This window comes from Bufo bufo, chromosome 6 (assembly GCF_905171765.1).
Source record: "Bufo bufo chromosome 6, aBufBuf1.1, whole genome shotgun sequence".
Taxonomy (NCBI): Eukaryota; Metazoa; Chordata; class Amphibia; order Anura; family Bufonidae; genus Bufo; species Bufo bufo.
In genome coordinates, this window is record NC_053394.1 from 383,058,918 (window position 1) to 383,076,175 (window position 17,258).

The following is a 17,258-nucleotide window of genomic DNA, read 5'->3' on the forward strand; positions in this document are numbered from 1 at the left end:
AAAATGTGTATTTGCTGTCCAGGAGCTAGCGTTTTTAGGATACCTGCTTTCTGACTCTGGTTTTCGTATGGACTCCAAAAAGGTCAGGGCGGTACTGGAATGGAACCGGCCTGAGAATCAGAAAGCTCTGATGCGGTTTTTGGGTTTTACCAATTACTACAGAAAATTAATCTTGAATTATTCCACCATTGTAAAACCTTTGACAGATATGACTAAAAAAGGGGCCGACTTTTCTGTCTGGTCGGATAAGGCATTACAGGCCTTTTCTGCTATTAAGAAATGTTTTCAATCTGCTCCCATTCTGGGGATCGGAGCAGTTCTGTCGCAGGGTACATCCCCTAGCAAATGGCATCCATGTGCCTTTTTCTCCAAGAAACTCTCGGCCGCTGAAAGAAATTATGATGTAGGAGATAGAGTTGCTGGCCATTAAATTGGCCTTTGAGGAATGGTGTCATTGGTTTGAGGGGGCTACTCATCCTATTACGGTATATACTGACCACAAGAATTTAGCTTACCTGCAGTCTGCTAAGCGCCTGAATCCTAAACAGGCTAGATGGTCACAGTTTTTTTTACTAGATTCAATTTTGTGGTCACCTTTCGCCCTGGGGTTAAAAACGTCAAAGCAGATGCATTGTCACATAGTTTTCCTGGGGGGAGTGATTCGGAGGATCCCGCTCCGATTTTTGCTGATGGGGTGGTGGTTTCCGCTCTGTACCCCGAGTTGGAGATGGAGGTGTTGGGGGCCCAGGAGGAGGCTCCTGATTCTTGTCCTCCAGACAAGTTGTTTGTTCCTGCTGAACTGCGATACAAGGTGTTCAAGGAACATCATGATACGGTCCTTGCGGGACATCCTGAAAGCAAATCCACCATAGATCTTATTTCCCGGAGATTCTGGTAGCCAGGGTTGCGCAAGGGTGTGGAGGGTTATGTGACAGCTTGTGAGACCTGTGCCGAAGGTGGCTCACACTCGGCCTTTAGGATCCCTTCTTCCTTTATCCATCCCGTCTGATCCTTGGACACATTTGTCCATGGACTTTATTACCGATTTACCAAGTTCCTCTGGGATTTTGGTGGTAGTGGACCGCTTCAGTAAGATGGCCCACTTTGTACCGTTACCTAGCTTGCCCAATGCCAAAACTCTCGCTCAGGTTTTTATTGATAACATTGTGAAAGTATATGGCATTCCCTCTGGTGTGGTGTCTGATAGGGGGACGCAATTTGTTTCCAGGTTTTGGAGGGCGTTCTGCTCTTGTCTGGGAATTCAACTATCTTTTTCTTCGGCTTTTCATCCCCAGTCGAATGGTCAGACAGAGCGCACTAACCAAAACCTGGAGACCTATTTGAGGTGTTTTGTTGCCAAGAACCAGGATGACTGGTCCTCGTTGTTGTCTCTAGCCGAAATTTTTTATTTTTTATTTTTAAACCAATTTTTTTTATTTCTTTTGATTCATTCAAAACAGATACATTGCATACAATCCAATGCTTACAGAGTTATATTACATAAGTCTATTAACGAGTTTACTCAGGATTGATATCATGAGCCAATCAAGACATAACTCAAGACCCTCCCTCCCCCCTCCGTCTCTAGCCGAATTTGCCTTGAACAACCGTAGACAGGAGTCCACTGATAAGTCGCCATTTTTGGGTGCATATGGTTTTCACCCACAGTTTGGTACTTTTTCTGGGACTGGATCTTCTGGGATGCCAGAAGAGGAGAGGTTCTCTTCCGCCTTGTCATCTATCTGGCGGAATATCCAAGTTAATTTGGAAAAGATGGGTGAAAGATATAAACGGATGGCTGACAGGAGACATATAACTGGTCCGGACCTGTGTGTGGGTGATTTGGTGTGGTTGTCCACTAAAAACATCCTGGTGGATGGCAATTTGGAGTTTGATATCTCTAAGATTATCGACTCACGTGTTCTTCAGGGTTCCCTCCAGTACCTGGTGCACTGGAAGGGATACGGTCCCGAGGAAAGAAAGTGGGTTCCGGCTACTGATGTCAGTGCTAGCCGCCTGGTAAGGGCCTTTCACAGGGCACACCCGGATAAAGTTGGTCCAGAGTGTCCGAAGGTAACCCGTAAAAGGAGGGGTACTGTCACGCCTTGCCCTGTGAATTTGCGGAGGTTTGTCAGACTGGCCGCACATGTCTGACCTCTGTTTGTTTTGACTTGGGTTTGAGCAGGATCCAGCTTCCCTCAGGTGTACTGGGTTTCATTGTTAGTGAGGCTATTTATCCCTCCTTCCCCCAGTGGCCTGTGCGGGTTATAGTTCTTTTCTGGGAGCTCTTGATGTGTGATGGATTGGCTGCTCCAGCTCTGCTCAAGATAAGTCCTCTTCGTTATCTCCCTTTGTGTGTTTATCTAGGCCTCTAGGGAGACACTTCATCCTGGTTCGAAGAAGCAGGTTGCCTCTTCCCTTTTCCCTGCTGCTTAGGGTTTGCCCAGGGTGTTTAGGTTTAGGCATGAGGGCATGTGCATATCCACCATAAGGGTATGCACATGGGCACAGCAGTTTAGGGATCGCTAGGAGGTGACCCTTTTCTCCGTAGCTTTTGGTCCTAGTCGTTTGTTCTGTTTGTTTTCCTGTGGTTGGTTATTTCCTTGCTTTCCTACCTATCGTGCCAAAAATAGGTTGGTATGGGAGGCAGGTAAAGCTTATGTGAGATGGGACCACTCAAACAGTCTCTTTTCAGGGTTTATTAGGCACACAGTACAGTACAGGCTTGCTTTCTTCAAATAACAGAACAGTCCAAATGAAATAACAACACGCAGTGATACAGGCTTCTCACCAGCTGCAGTTTTCTCCCAGCAAATCCTCACTGCCAAGAGGTTTGGTTCAGCAGTCTTCCTCTCAGACCACCATCCACACACACTGCTCTCTGGCAGAGTGTGCTTTTAATCACCATCACACCTGTGTGTGTGGCGGTAACACCCGAGATGGAGTATGGGAGTGACCTTCCCACCCAAGCTCTTCAGTCACTCCTAAATCCCGGACCCAAACTCCAGCTACCACCAACTCAGTGATCTACCACCACTGGTCACTACTTACCTCCGGGATTTACATCACTGAGCGTAGCAGCCTCAGTGACACATACCTACCATCTATGATGTCACCCACTGCATGCTTACATATCCCCCCCCCCCTCTGCCTAAAGCCGGGGGGCTTGGCACCTTCCATAACCAAACAATGGACTCTTGACAGGGCATCTGCATTGATGTGCAATTTGCCTGGCCTGTGTTCCACCACATAGTCAAAATCCTGTAATGCCAGGAACCACCTTGTTACCCTAGCATTATTTCCCTTGTTTTGACTCATCCACTTCAGTGGGGCATGGTCTGAGACGAGTCTGAACTTTCTGCCTAGCAGGTAATACCTTAGGGACCCTAGGGCCCATTTTATTGCCAGACATTCCCGTTCCACAATCGAGTAATTCCTCTCACAGGGGTTCAGTTTCCTACTTAGATACATGACAGGATGCTCTTCTCTGTTAACCACCTGGGACATAACAGCCCCTAGTCCCACCTCTGATGCGTCTGTCTGTACTATAAATTCCTTGGAGAAATCTGGCGCTATTAGCACTGGTTGCCTACAAAGAACGGACTTTAGTTCTACAAACGCCTTTTCTGCCTCCGGGGACCACTGAACCATAACTGACTTTTTCCCTTTCGTGAGGTCAGACAAAGGAGCAGCAATACTGGCAAAGTTGGGGACAAATCGCCGGTAATACCCGACTATCCCTAAGAAGGCCTGCACTTGTTTTTTTGTAAGAGGCCGGGGCCAACTCTGTATGGCTTCTACCTTGTTGGCCTGGGGTTTAATCATGCCTCTTCCCACAACATAACCCAAGTATTTGGCCTGCTCCATACCTATGGCACACTTCTCTGGGTTGGCTGTAAACCCTGCTTCTCTGAGTGAGTCTAGAACGGCCTGGACTTTACTTAAATGGCTTTTCCAATCCAGGCTGTAGATAACAATGTCATCTAAGTAGGCCGCTGCATATTCCCTGTGGGGAAGCAAAATGTCATCCATTGCCCTTTGAAATGTAGCAGGGGCCCCTTTCAACCCAAATGGCATCCTCACATAGTGAAAACATCCCTCTGACGTAGAAAAGGCTGTTTTCTCTCGGGCCTCCTTTGCTAATGGTATTTGCCAATACCCTTTGGTGAGGTCTAATGTGGTTATATACCTGGCGGGACCCAACCTTTCAACCAGTTCATCCACCCTAGGCATAGGGTAAGCATCCATCTTGGAAACCTCATTAAGTTTCCGAAAGTCATTACAAAAGCGCCAGCTTCCATTTGGTTTTGGGACCAACACAATTGGGCTGGACCATTCACTTTTGGACCTTTCAATTACCCCTAATTGTAACATCCTCTGAACCTCCTCTGAGACTGCTTGTCTACGGGCTTCTGGGATGCGATATGGTTTTACTTTAACCCTTATGTGGGGTTCAGTGATGACATCATGTTCCACCACATTAATGCAACCTGGTAAGCTAGAGAATATGTCCGTATTACGTTGCAACAACTCTTTAGTTTCCTGTCTTTGGGGACGTGATAAGGAACTAGCAATTGTCACCTTTCCAAACTCAGGACCGGAAACAGTGGGAGATAAGAGCGTAGCTGACAAGGACTCCCGTTCTTTCCAAGGTTTCATTAAGTTTACATGATAGACCTGCATTGGTTTCCTTTTCCCTGGCTGATGGACTCTATAATTTACTTCCCCAACTTTTTCCATCACCTCAAAAGGTCCCTGCCATCTAGCCAATAACTTGCTCTCAACCGTAGGTACCAGAATTAATACCCGATCCCCTGGCTTGAACTCTCTAATTCTGGCAGAACGGTTGTACACACTTCTCTGAGCTTCTTGGGCCCTCTGGAGATGTTCCTTCACTATGGGCATCACCTTGGCAATTCTCTCTTGCATTTGTACCACATGATCAATGACACTCCTGTATGGAGTAACTTCAGTCTCCCATGTCTCCTTAGCTACATCCAGCAAACCCTGAGGGTGTCTACCATAAAGCAATTCAAAAGGTGAGAACCCTGTAGAAGCTTGAGGAACTTCGCGGATTGAAAACAGATATGGCAACAAACAATCCCAATCCTTGCCATCTTTCTTAATGGCCTTTTTCAACATGGCTTTCAAGGTTTTATTGAACCTTTCTACGAGGCCATCAGTTTGGGGATGGTACACTGAAGTTTTTAACTGTTTAATTTTCAGTAGTTTACATAGCTCGAGCATGACCCTGGACATAAATGGGGTCCCTTGGTCAGTCAAGATTTCTTTGGGGAGTCCCACTCTCGTGCATATATGAAACAACTCCCGAGCAATAGTTTTAGCGGAGGAGTTTCGTAACGGCACGGCCTCTGGATACCGGGTAGCATAATCCAGCACTACTAGAATATACTGGTGTCCCCTAGCTGATTTGTCTAACGGTCCCACTAAGTCTATGGCGATCCTTTCAAATGGTATCTCAATAATAGGAAGTGGCACCAACGGACTTTTAAAATGAGACCGCGGGGCCTTTAATTGGCATGTAGGGCAGGATTTACAGTATTTGTCTATTTCTTTATAACACCCCGGCCAATAGAGCCTCTGAAATATTCGTTCGCGGGTTTTATCTGTACCTAGGTGACCCCCTAACACATGAGTATGAGCCATTTCTAGGACCATTTTTCTATAGGGTCCGGGAACCACTAACTGTTCTATGACCTCATTGTGAGCTTTGGTAACCCGATATAAGAGGTCATTGTGCATTTCAAAATACGGATACCTGTGGTCAGCACCCGGCTCTTGGGGGACACCATTTAGAACGGTCACATTTGCTAAAGCCCCTTTTAGAGTGGGGTCTTGCGCCTGGGCCGTCCCAAAATTCCCTTGCGGGATATCCAGAACGGGTATGGTCTGCTCAGATTCTACGGTCTCACTCTCGTCTCCCACCAAGACAGATAGCGGAAATCCCTCAACTATCTCAGCTGGTTCACTAGGCATAGCCTGGTTTGTGATTTCCTCAACATGAGACACATCATAAGCAGGTGCAAATTTTACTTGTTTGGGTGACATTTTACCCCACAGTTCCCAAAACAACGGAAAATCCCGCCCTATTATCATGGCATGCAATAAGTTCTTCACCATGCCCACCGTATGCAATACAGTCCCACATTCAGTGGCTACGGTGACCTGAGCAACTGGATAGTTCTTAACATCCCCATGCACACACATCACCCCCATGCCCTGTCCAGGTGCCGGCAATACGGGAACAAGATTTTCTCTAACAAGTGTAACCAGGCTTCCTGAGTCTAGTAGTGCAGTCACAGGGCTAGCATTGACAGTCACCTGGCACATATGAGGCCCGGTTGCCTGGCACTGGATGGCACTGCAGGCGGGATGGGCAAACAGGGAGCACCGTCGTACCATGTCACAATCCATACGTTCATTTGTCATGGGACAGTGAGCTGCAATGTGCCCCAGGTTATGACACCTCCAACAAACAAGACGGCGGGGCAGAGGTCTAGAACCAGCTTCTGGTGATTCTTTTCTCGTTTCCACGGACACTTGTCCCCGCTCTCCCCTGGGTTTAAACCCCCTCTTACTGGGTTCCGCATAAACCTTGGGGTTACCGGGAGTTATTTTTATTTTCTCAGCTCCTGCAAGGAGGTTCTCCGCTGCAGTGTACCTCTCAACCAGGTTTATCAGCTGGTCAGCATTCTGGGGATCTCCCTGGGCCACCCAGCGTTGTACTGGCCCGGGAAGAGAGTGCAGGTAACGATCCATTACCACTTTTTCCACCATCTGCTCTGGGGACGACGACTCTGGTTGTAACCACTTCCGTACCAAGTGGAACAGATCAAACATCTGTGACCTCGGTGGTTTGTCCTGGCAAAAGATCCACTGTTGTACCCGCTGGGCCTGGAGTGCAGGACTGACTCCCATGCGAGCCAGTATTTCCGCTTTTAATTTGCGGTAGTCTCTCGAATCCTGCAAGGTCAGGTCATAGTATGCTTTCTGCGGCTCCCCAGTCAAATATGGAGCCAGCACCTCAGCCCACTGATCTACAGGCAGTTTCTCTCTGTCTGCAATACGTTCAAAGACAGTTAAATAAGCCTCCACGTCGTCCTCATTTGTCATTCTCTGTAAAGCAGACTGCACAGTTTTCCGCACCCCACCTGAAGCTTGCCCAGCCATATGCACCACTTGTGGTGCTGTCACCGCGTCTCTGAGGGCCGCAATTTGCTCAGTCAATAGACTGTTAGTCTCGTGTTGCTGTGCATTAGCCTGCCGTTGAGCCTGTAAAGCCTCTGTATGGGCTCTTTGCTGCTGCTCCAGTGCCTGCCGCTGCTGCAGATTGCTCTGCACCATCTGCTTGAGGAGCTCCTCCATTTCAACAGATTCTTGTTGCAATCCTGCTGCTGCCTTAACCCACGACATTCACCACTGACAGGTTTTCATGTCGTTGCTCCTAGCAACCAATTGCCCGCATCCTCCACCATATGTGAGACGGGACCACTCAAACAGTCTCTTTTCAGGGTTTATTAGGCACACAGTACAGTACAGGCTTGCTTTCTTCAAATAACAGAACAGTCCAAATGAAATAACAACACGCAGTGATACAGGCTTCTCACCAGCTGCAGTTTTCTCCCAGCAAATCCTCACTGCCAAGAGGTTTGGTTCAGCAGTCTTCCTCTCAGACCACCACCCACACACACTGCTCTCTGGCAGAGTGTGCTTTTAATCACCATCACACCTGTGTGTGTGGCGGTAACACCCGAGATGGAGTATGGGGGTGACCTTCCCACCCAAGCTCTTCAGTCACTCCTAAATCCCGGACCCAAACTCCAGCTACCACCAACTCAGTGATCTACCACCACTGGTCACTACTTACCTCCAGGATTTACATCACTGAGCGTAGCAGCCTCAGTGACACATACCTACCATCTATGATGTCACCCACTGCATGCTTACACGTATATGAGAGGGATTTTTAGGAAATACAATGTGATTCGTAAAAGGGAAAAAAGAGAACATTTGGAAACAATAGAACAGGACCTAAAATGCTGTGAAAAGGAATATGTGGAAAATCCAACAGAGTCAAACTTCCAAAAGTGGGAAGAAAAACAAATCAAATTCAAGGATGAACAATTCCTGTTAGCTAAACAACAGAGTAAATTATATATGCAAGAACAGTACATTCAGGACCAAAAACCAGGGAAGAGATTAGCATCTATAATCCCAGCTCAAAAAGAAAGTGAAAAAGAGAAGATGTTAACAGATTATTTTGGGAATTTCTATAAAAGCAGATTATACCAGGGTGAGGAAGATTTGAATGCCTTCCTTGAAGGCATATAAATGAATGTGTTAACAAAAGAACAAAAAATGAGCTTAAAAGTGCGATTAACATCTGTGAAATAGATAGGGTTCTGAATAATATTTCCAAAAATAAATCCCCGGGAACAGACGATATTCCGTTTGAGATTTATGGAATGTATAGGGAAATACTTTCCCCTAAATTATAAAAAATGTGGAATGACTCAAGGGTAAACAAAATACTCCCAGACACATTACGAGAGGCACTGATAACATTAATATTGAAGGCTGGGAAAAATCCCACCCTATCTCCTTGATTAATACCGATAATAAACTACTAGCTAAAGTCTTAGCGGCTAGATTAAAAGGAGTAATTACATCACTTGTACATGGGGATCAAAAGCTAAAGTCTTAGCGGCTAGATTAAAAGGAGTAATTACATCACTTGTACATGGGGATCAAACCGGGTTTATGCCTGGTAAAACTACAACAGACAATATAATTCAATGTTAGGCCTCATGCACATGACCGTTGTGTGTTTTGCGGTCCGCAAATTGCGGATCGCGTCCGTGTGTGTTCTGCAATTTGCGGAACGGCACGGACAGCCATTGATATAACTGCCTATTCTTGTCCGTTTTGTGGACAAGAATAGGACAGCTTATATTTTTTATGCGGACCACGGAACGGAGCAACGGATGCGGACAGCACACGGAGTGCTGTCCGCATCTTTTGCGGCCCCATTGAAGTGAATGTGTCCGCATCCAAGCCGCAAAAACTGCGGCTCGGATGCGGACCAAAACAACGGTCGTGTGCATGAGGCCTTATTTAAATATGAAGCTTAAAAGAACAAATAGTGGTGAACTCTTGGTGGTAACTTTGGATGCTACCAAAACTATAGAATGGCCATTCTTGTTTGCTACATTAAAAAAGATGGGTTTCGGGAATTACTTTATTTCATGGGTCAAATTATTATACACTGATGCAAAGGCCAAAATAATAGTCAATGATAAACTGTCTGAGTCCTTTAATATTGAGAGAGGAGTAAGGCAGTGTTGCCCCCTGTCTCCTCGCTATAGTTATGGAACCCCTTGCTTCGCTAATTAGACAAGATAGAAAGATAATTGGGTTTAGATACGGGAATTAGGAGAAGATCTCCATGTATGCGGATGATATGATGTTATTTTAGGGTCACATAATTCGCTGCCCCGTATTTTTGAGATCTTTGAGCGATTTGGAAAGCTAGCGGGTTTAAAAATAAATTGGGACAAATCCGCATGTATCCCTCTGGACCCTATAGAAGGATTTACCCCGGGGCCCTTGAAGATTATAAAAGAAGGTGAAAAAGTAAAATATCTAGGTATACAGCTGTCAAGTAATTCAAAGGAGTATATAAGATTAAATGTCATTCCTTTAATAGATAAAATTAGAAAAAAGGTACAAATTTGGAATAAGCTAGGCCTCTCAATGGCTGGGAGACTCTCTTATTAAGATGTGTCTACTCCCAATGTTAAACTATATATTATGGAATTCTCCAGTAGAAATACCTCAAAATATCTATAAGACAATAGACAGTTTATTTAGTGAACTGATATGGAGGGGCCGAAGACCTAGAATTAAAATCCAGATACTTCAGAAACCTGAAACAAAGGGAGGGCAGTCAGTGCCGGATGTAAAATTATACTTTCTGGCGGGTCAAATAAGGAATATACTGTCATGGGGGAGAACCCCTTTGTATAGGTCTATAATAAGAATTGTAGATAAAAATAAATTAAATTGTGGAGTGTTTCAGGTATTAGAGACAGGCATTCATTCACATGAAACGTTTCGGAGGTCGTCAGTGATGAGATTAATGTACAAAATATGGATGGGAGTTAAATCATTATGGCATAATATAGAACTACATAAGGATACGCTAATATGGAATAATATATACCTAACAGAATTAGGGACTATAGAAAAGAACATCTGGCAGAAATATGGGATAGAAAGACTTGGACAGGTTTGGGAGAATGGGGAGGTAAATAGATTTTTATGCAATAAAAACAACTTATGGTCTTTCAGATAAAGAGTTATTTTATTATATTCAATTAACACACGCAATTAAAGTTTTCTCGTGCGAGAAAAGAAATAGGGGTCCTCCCCCAGTCCTTAGATAAGATTTCAAAAATTACTTTTGAAAAAAAAAAAAAGATATCCAAGGTATATAATATTCTGTTACTTTAAAAGAATAATAAACACTGCTCCAAGACAAGGCTGTACAAATGGGATGAAGTAATCGGGACGATGGAAAATGAAAGATGGGAGAGTATATTGTTGGATACAAGAAGAGTCTCCTTAAACCCGGCCCATAGGCTTATACAGTATTTTATTGTCCATTGTAGGATTATTTCGGGTATCGAAATATCGATACTTTTGTCCGGTATCAACCTTGATACCAGATTTTGCCATTTATCGATACTAGGAAACATGGAGCGCGCTGCTGTCGGCAGCATGGGGAGAAGGAAAAACAGTCTCTCGCTCCCCCCCCAGTGCCGCCGCTGCCACCAATGAGAGGAGAGGGGGGAAGAGGAGGGTAGGGGCTGTGGCCACTGCGCCACCAATGATGTTAGGCCGCACCCGACCTCTATGAGAGGTAGCTGCGATCTGCGACAGTTAACCCCTGCCGCACCTGCGGGGTTAACTGCTGCGGATTGCAGCTACCTTTCATAGAGGTCGGGTGCGGCTATATGATTCTGCAGCTAGCACCCGCCTCCTGTATTTGAATTAATGGGTGAGTTATCTTCATTGGTGACGCAGTGTGCCCCCCCCCCAACCCCAGTATTAAAAACATTGGGGGCACAGTGCGCCACCCCACAGTATTAAATTCATTGGTGGCAGTGGCCACAGGGTCCCCTCCCCTCTTCCTCAGTGGCAGTTCTGATCGGAGCCCCAGCAGTGTAATCCTGGGGCTCAGATCGGTTACCATGGCAGCCAGGATGCTACTGAAGCTCTGGCTGCCATGGTAAGCTCCCTGCTACTGTGAGCACAAAGCCCAGGGTAGCAGAGACAGTGTGAGATCCTATTCACCCTAATAGAGCCCTAAGAGGGCTAATAGTTAATATGTTGGTGTTTCTTTTTTTTTTTTTTTTTAAGTATACTGTAAATCACCTCCTTTCTCAATTTTACATATAAAACATATATAAACAATAAATAAACATTACATATCACCACGTCCAATTTTTTTTAATATAAATAAATATCTCCTATGCGTTGTATCGAGTATCGCAATACTTTTTTAGATAGGGGTGGACGATTTTCATCTGTTATGGCAATGTAGGCAGATACAAGACTTCTGGAGCAAGATTCTCTTCTGTATTAAAAAATAACCTCTCCCTTTTCTTTGGGAAAGGGAGGGGAGGAGGGAAAGGGGAAAATGGAAAAATGAGGATATGTGTATGGATTATATGTAATGAATTAAAGATTTTATGAATTATTGTATAAGTAACTTATGTATTTTTAAAAAGGCTCCCAACTTGGCCAATTTGGTAGCCCCCTCCATTAGGAATGACACAGTAAATCTGAAAACATGTAGTAAAAAGGGTTTTTACCCCTGCAGATTGTGTACTAATTGCAAAATCCTGAGGCACCAGGTAAAACCAATATTTCAAATAGACACCCCACAAGAAAAATATACGATAAAAGATTACATCACCTGCCACACTAAGGGAGTTATCTATTTCATCAAGTGCCCATGTGGTAAAATATATGTGGGGCGAACCAAAAGAGAACTAAGAGTTAGAATAAGAGAACACGTCAACAACATTAATAAGAAATCAGAGAATCATCCACTATCACGTCATTACACAGAATTTCACCAGGGAAAATTTTTAGGATCCTGCTTTGGGGGTATAGAAAGAGTTAAACAGGATAGGAGGGGAGGCGACTACATTAAAATTATGTCCAGGACCGAGAGCAAGTGGATTTTTAGATGCAACAGCTTAGCCCCTAATGGACTAAACCAGGAAATAGAATTGTTTGCCTTTCATTAATAAATAATTACCAACAAACATATATAGAAAAAATAAAAAATAAATAACATAGTGTTGGTGCCCTACAAATTTTGCATAAAAACCAAAAGAAATTGCAGCCGTTGTTTTTCACTACCATTTAGCAATGAATATTACACTAATGATTATACAAAACAAACGTATAATAGATTATTGATACAATCCATGAGGAAACCAATCGTATCCAGAATATCCATTACTAAACCGGCACCTCTTCCACTCCAAAACCAGTGTTTACCCGTTGCCATGGGAAACCAGACGAGCTATTTAACCCTCCAAAGAACAACAGGCAAACTAACCCTGACGAAGGAGCCCGTTTTGGCTCCGAAACGCGTAGGTTACAGTCTTTTGCCCCACGGAGGCCACCATACTCGTACCAGGTGACGTCACCGCCAGCGGTTTCCCGGGTAACGAACCAAGCTCCTTCCGGCCGGGGCCGCGCTGCTGCTGACAGGAGAGCAAGAAGAACGCCGGGACTTGAAAGGATACCAACATCCCCACGGAAACAACAAGAAGAATACAGAACGAACACCCACATCACGAACTCCTTGGAGAAAGAACAAACAAGGTACCCAGGATAGTATTTATACCAGTATTCACCTTCCACTTGCCGTTTTTTTTTTCTAGTGCTAACACCTTTATATTACATACTGTCCGCCCACTCTCAGCCGTTGACTACACATTCTGATCCACCACGACAGTTATTAACACTATAATACCACCTAATTGTGCAGCAAAATCACCGAATCACTCAGATTGGCACCAAGCATAGTGCCAATTCCATAGGACTAGCTGAATTTGATTGTGCACCAGCGCTTATGTCTTATATCCCCTACGGGTGATATACCTACTCCATATACAGTTTTACTAGGGAGAACAATAGCTCCCCAAAGACATTAAGCAGCAGGATCTCCCCACCCAGGCAGATTGACACATATCTATTCAATAGGAGCGCAGGGGGGTCTCTATTTTCCCCTTAACTTATGTATTTTAAGTTTATAATATCTAATAAAAAAAATTATAATAAAAAAAAAATAATTATAATAAATAAAAAAATATTACAGGCTATAGCTACTAGAGAAGGGTCGTTGATCCAGGGAGTTATTCTGATTGCCTGATTGGAGTCGGGAACAATTTTTTTTGGGGAAAATTGGCTTCTACCTCAGTTTTTTTTTTTGCCTTCCTCTGGATCAACTTGAAGGATAACAGGCCGAACTGGATGGACAGGTGTCTTTTTTTCAGCCTTATAAACTATGTTATATCCTATCTGTCATTCCACTTGACTGCAAATAACTGGACATTTACAAGTGTGAATGACGCCGCTTTTTCCACATGTCTGGACACCAGCTCTTGTGGGAATCCAGCTCTATTTTTTTGGACTTTTACATATAGGCCCCTGTATTTGCAGTTTTACAGGAATGGAGGGTCCCCATGCCGATCACAGTCAGGTTGGTACCTTTGGGAAACTAGTTTTTGTTTTTTTTCTCTCACCAAACATTTGTGTTTAGAGGATATATATAAGAAATAAAAACCTTATCTGTCCTTTGATTACCAATATTCATTCAATACAGGAGACTATGTTTGTTTGGGGAGCTTCCACAGCGGTACCAATCATCGCTCCAAGCCCTCAGCTACATCTGGTAACCGAAAGCAAGGCGCTGTTTTATCCCCCTGAAGGAGCATCTGAAGGAATGAAGCCAGTTAGTTACCACCATAAAAACACATAAGGGAGGTCACTAACGGGCTATGCATAAAGATGGCTTCTCTTATATGTGGGTTTTTTGATGGTTAACAAGAGATGATTTATAGTTGAAATATTTACCACATTCTGAACATGAAAATGGCTTCTCCCCTGTGTGATTTCTCTGATGAGTAACAAGATCTGATTTATGGTTGAAACATTTTCCACATTCTGAACGTGAATATGGCTTCTTTCCTATGTGAATTCTCTGATGTCTAACAAGATGTGATTTACAATGAAAACATTTACCACATTCTAAACATGAAAATGGTTTCTCCCCTGTGTGACTTCTTTGATGTCTAACAAAATGTGATTTCTGATTAAAACATTTCTCACATTATGAACATGAAAATGGCTTCTCCCCTGTGTGACTTCTCTGATGTCTAACAAAATGTGATTTATGGTTAAAACATTTCCCACATTCTGAACATGAAAATGGCTTTTCCCCTGTGTGAATTTTCTGATGTGCATCAAGACTTGATTTACGGTTAAAACATTTACCACATTCTGAACATGAAAATGGCTTCTCCCCTGTGTGAATACTCTCATGTTTAAATAGATTTGATCTATTGGTAAAACATTTCTCACATTCTGAACATGAAAATGGCTTCTCTCCTGTGTGATTTCTCTGATGTTCAACAAGAGCTGATTTCTGCTTAAAACATTTCCCACATTCTGAACATGAAAATGGCTTCTCTCCTGTGTGATTTCTCTGATGTGTAACAAGATTTGATTTTTGGCGAAAACATTTACCACATTCTGAACATGAAAATGGCTTCTCTCCTGTGTGAATTCTCTGATGTATAAGAAGAGCTGATTTATATTCAAAACATTTACCACATTCTGAACATGAAAATGGCTTCTCTCCTGTGTGAATTCTCTGATGTATAAGAAGAGCTGATTTATATTCAAAACATTTACCACATTCTGAACATGAAAATGGCTTCGCTCCTGTGTGAATTCTCTGATGAACAAGAAGATATGATTTTTGGTTGAAACATTTACCACATTCTGAACATGAAAATGGCTTCGCTCCTGTGTGATTTCTCTGATGAACAAGAAGATATGATTTTTGGTTGAAACATTTACCACATTCTGAACATGAAAATGGCTTCTCTCCTGTGTGATTTCTCTGATGTTTAACAAGAGCTGATTTCCGCTGAAAACCTTTCCCACATTCTGAACATGAAAATGGCTTCTCCCCTGTGTGATTTCTTTGATGTACAACAAGAGCTGATTTATACTTAAAACATTTCCCACATTCTGAACATGAACATGACTTCTCCCCTGTGTGATTTCTCTGATGTGTAACAAGATTAGATTTTTGGTGAAAACATTTACCACATTCTGAACATGAAAATGGCTTCTCTCCTGTGTGAATTCTCTGATGTATAAGAAGAGCTGATTTATATTCAAAACATTTACCACATTCTGAACATAAAAATGGTTTCTCTTTTACGTGAGCTGTTTGATGTTTAGCACCTCTTCTGTCACTTTTATTCTGTGTTTCAGTCTGTGATGAATCAGAAGATCGGACCTGTTTAAAAGAATCAAATGATGCATTGTTGCTGTGATTGGATGAGGGTATATCTTGCATATTGGCATGCTCTTCAAATGTATTTTGTGTGATACCACAATCATCTACTTCAAAATCTGAAGATACCAGATGTTTCTCTAAGTTCCTGGTGCAGTCATCTGCCAAGAACAAAACACATTTTATTATTGATAAATAACATTAAAATTGTATTGAAGTTTTATAACATTTCAAATGAAAAAATACACAGAAATTACAAGGCATGGCACAAAATTCAAGTATCAATTAACTAAAACAGTAGTGGCCAAACAGACCACAATCTAAGAGTAGACAGAGGGGCATAACTAGAAAACGCTGGCTCCCAACTTGAGCAACTTCCCTGCAAACCCCACCCAATCAGTCATTTAAAAGATATATAAATAAAACATTTCCTAGCGCTGGACAAGAGGCGACAAATCCCCTCTTAGTGCCCCACACAATAATTATCTCCCCTCAATGTCCCTTTCACAGTGGAATTTCCCCTTAGTGCCCTCTTCACAGTACTGATGCTCCCTAAGTGCCCCCACTCAGTAGAACCTCCTCTTGAGGTCTCTGAACAGTAGTTATGCCCCCTAAGTGACCCCACACAGTAGTTATGCCCCCTAAGTGCCCCCACACAGTAGTTATGCCCCCTTTGTGCGCCCCCTGCAGTAGTGATGTCCCTCAGTGTCTCCTTTACATCAGTGAAGCTCCTATACTGTACAGGGAGTGCAGAATTATTAGGCAAGTTGTATTTTTGAGGATTAATTTTATTATTGAACAATAACCATGTTCTCAATGAACCCAAAAAACTCATTAATATCAAAGCTGAATATTTTTGGAAGTAGTTTTTAGTTTGTTTTTAGTTTTAGCTATTTTAGGGGGATATCTGTGTGTGCAGGTGACTATTACTGTGCATAATTATTAGGCAACTTAACAAAAAACAAATATATACCCATTTCAATTATTTATTTTTACCAGTGAAACCAATATAACATCTCAACATTCACAAATATACATTTCTGACATTCAAAAACAAAACAAAAACAAATCAGTGACCAATATAGCCACCTCTCTTTGCAAGGACACTCAAAAGCCTGCCATCCATGGATTCTGTCAGTGTTTTGATCTGTTCACCATCAACATTGCGTGCAGCAGCAACCACAGCCTCCCAGACACTGTACAGAGAGGTGTACTGTTTTCCCTCCTTGTAAATCTCACATTTGATGATGGACCACAGGTTCTCAATGGGGTTCAGATCAGGTGAACAAGGAGGCCATGTCATTAGATTTTCTTCTTTTATACCCTTTCTTGCCAGCCACGCTGTGGAGTACTTGGACGCGTGTGATGGAGCATTGTCCTGCATGAAAATCATGTTTTTCTTGAAGGATGCAGACTTCTTCCTGTACCACTGCTTGAAGAAGGTGTCTTCCAGAAACTGGCAGTAGGACTGGGAGTTGAGCTTGACTCCATCCTCAATCCGAAAAGGCCCCACAAGCTCATCTTTGATGATACCAGCCCAAACCAGTACTCCACCTTGCTGGCGTCTGAGTCGGACTGGAGCTCTCTGCCCTTTACCAATCCAGCCACGGGCCCATCCATCTGGCCC

General features: G+C 43.3%; 2 protein-coding genes across 2 annotated transcripts in view; one reads left to right on the plus strand and one right to left on the minus strand.

The window, feature by feature from the left end:
* LOC121003529 (zinc finger protein 268-like) overlaps positions 1-17,258 on the plus strand; it is a 948,872-nt gene that overhangs the window by 312,303 nt on the left and 619,311 nt on the right. The window lies entirely within an intron of this gene.
* LOC121003520 (zinc finger protein 585A-like) overlaps positions 14,184-17,258 on the minus strand; it is a 341,252-nt gene continuing 338,177 nt past the window's right edge. The window contains exon 4 of the mRNA XM_040435421.1: positions 14,184-15,486. Coding sequence (XP_040291355.1) covers positions 14,435-15,486 — 1,052 coding nt within the window. The 3' untranslated portion in view covers positions 14,184-14,434. The remainder of the gene's footprint in view (positions 15,487-17,258) is intronic.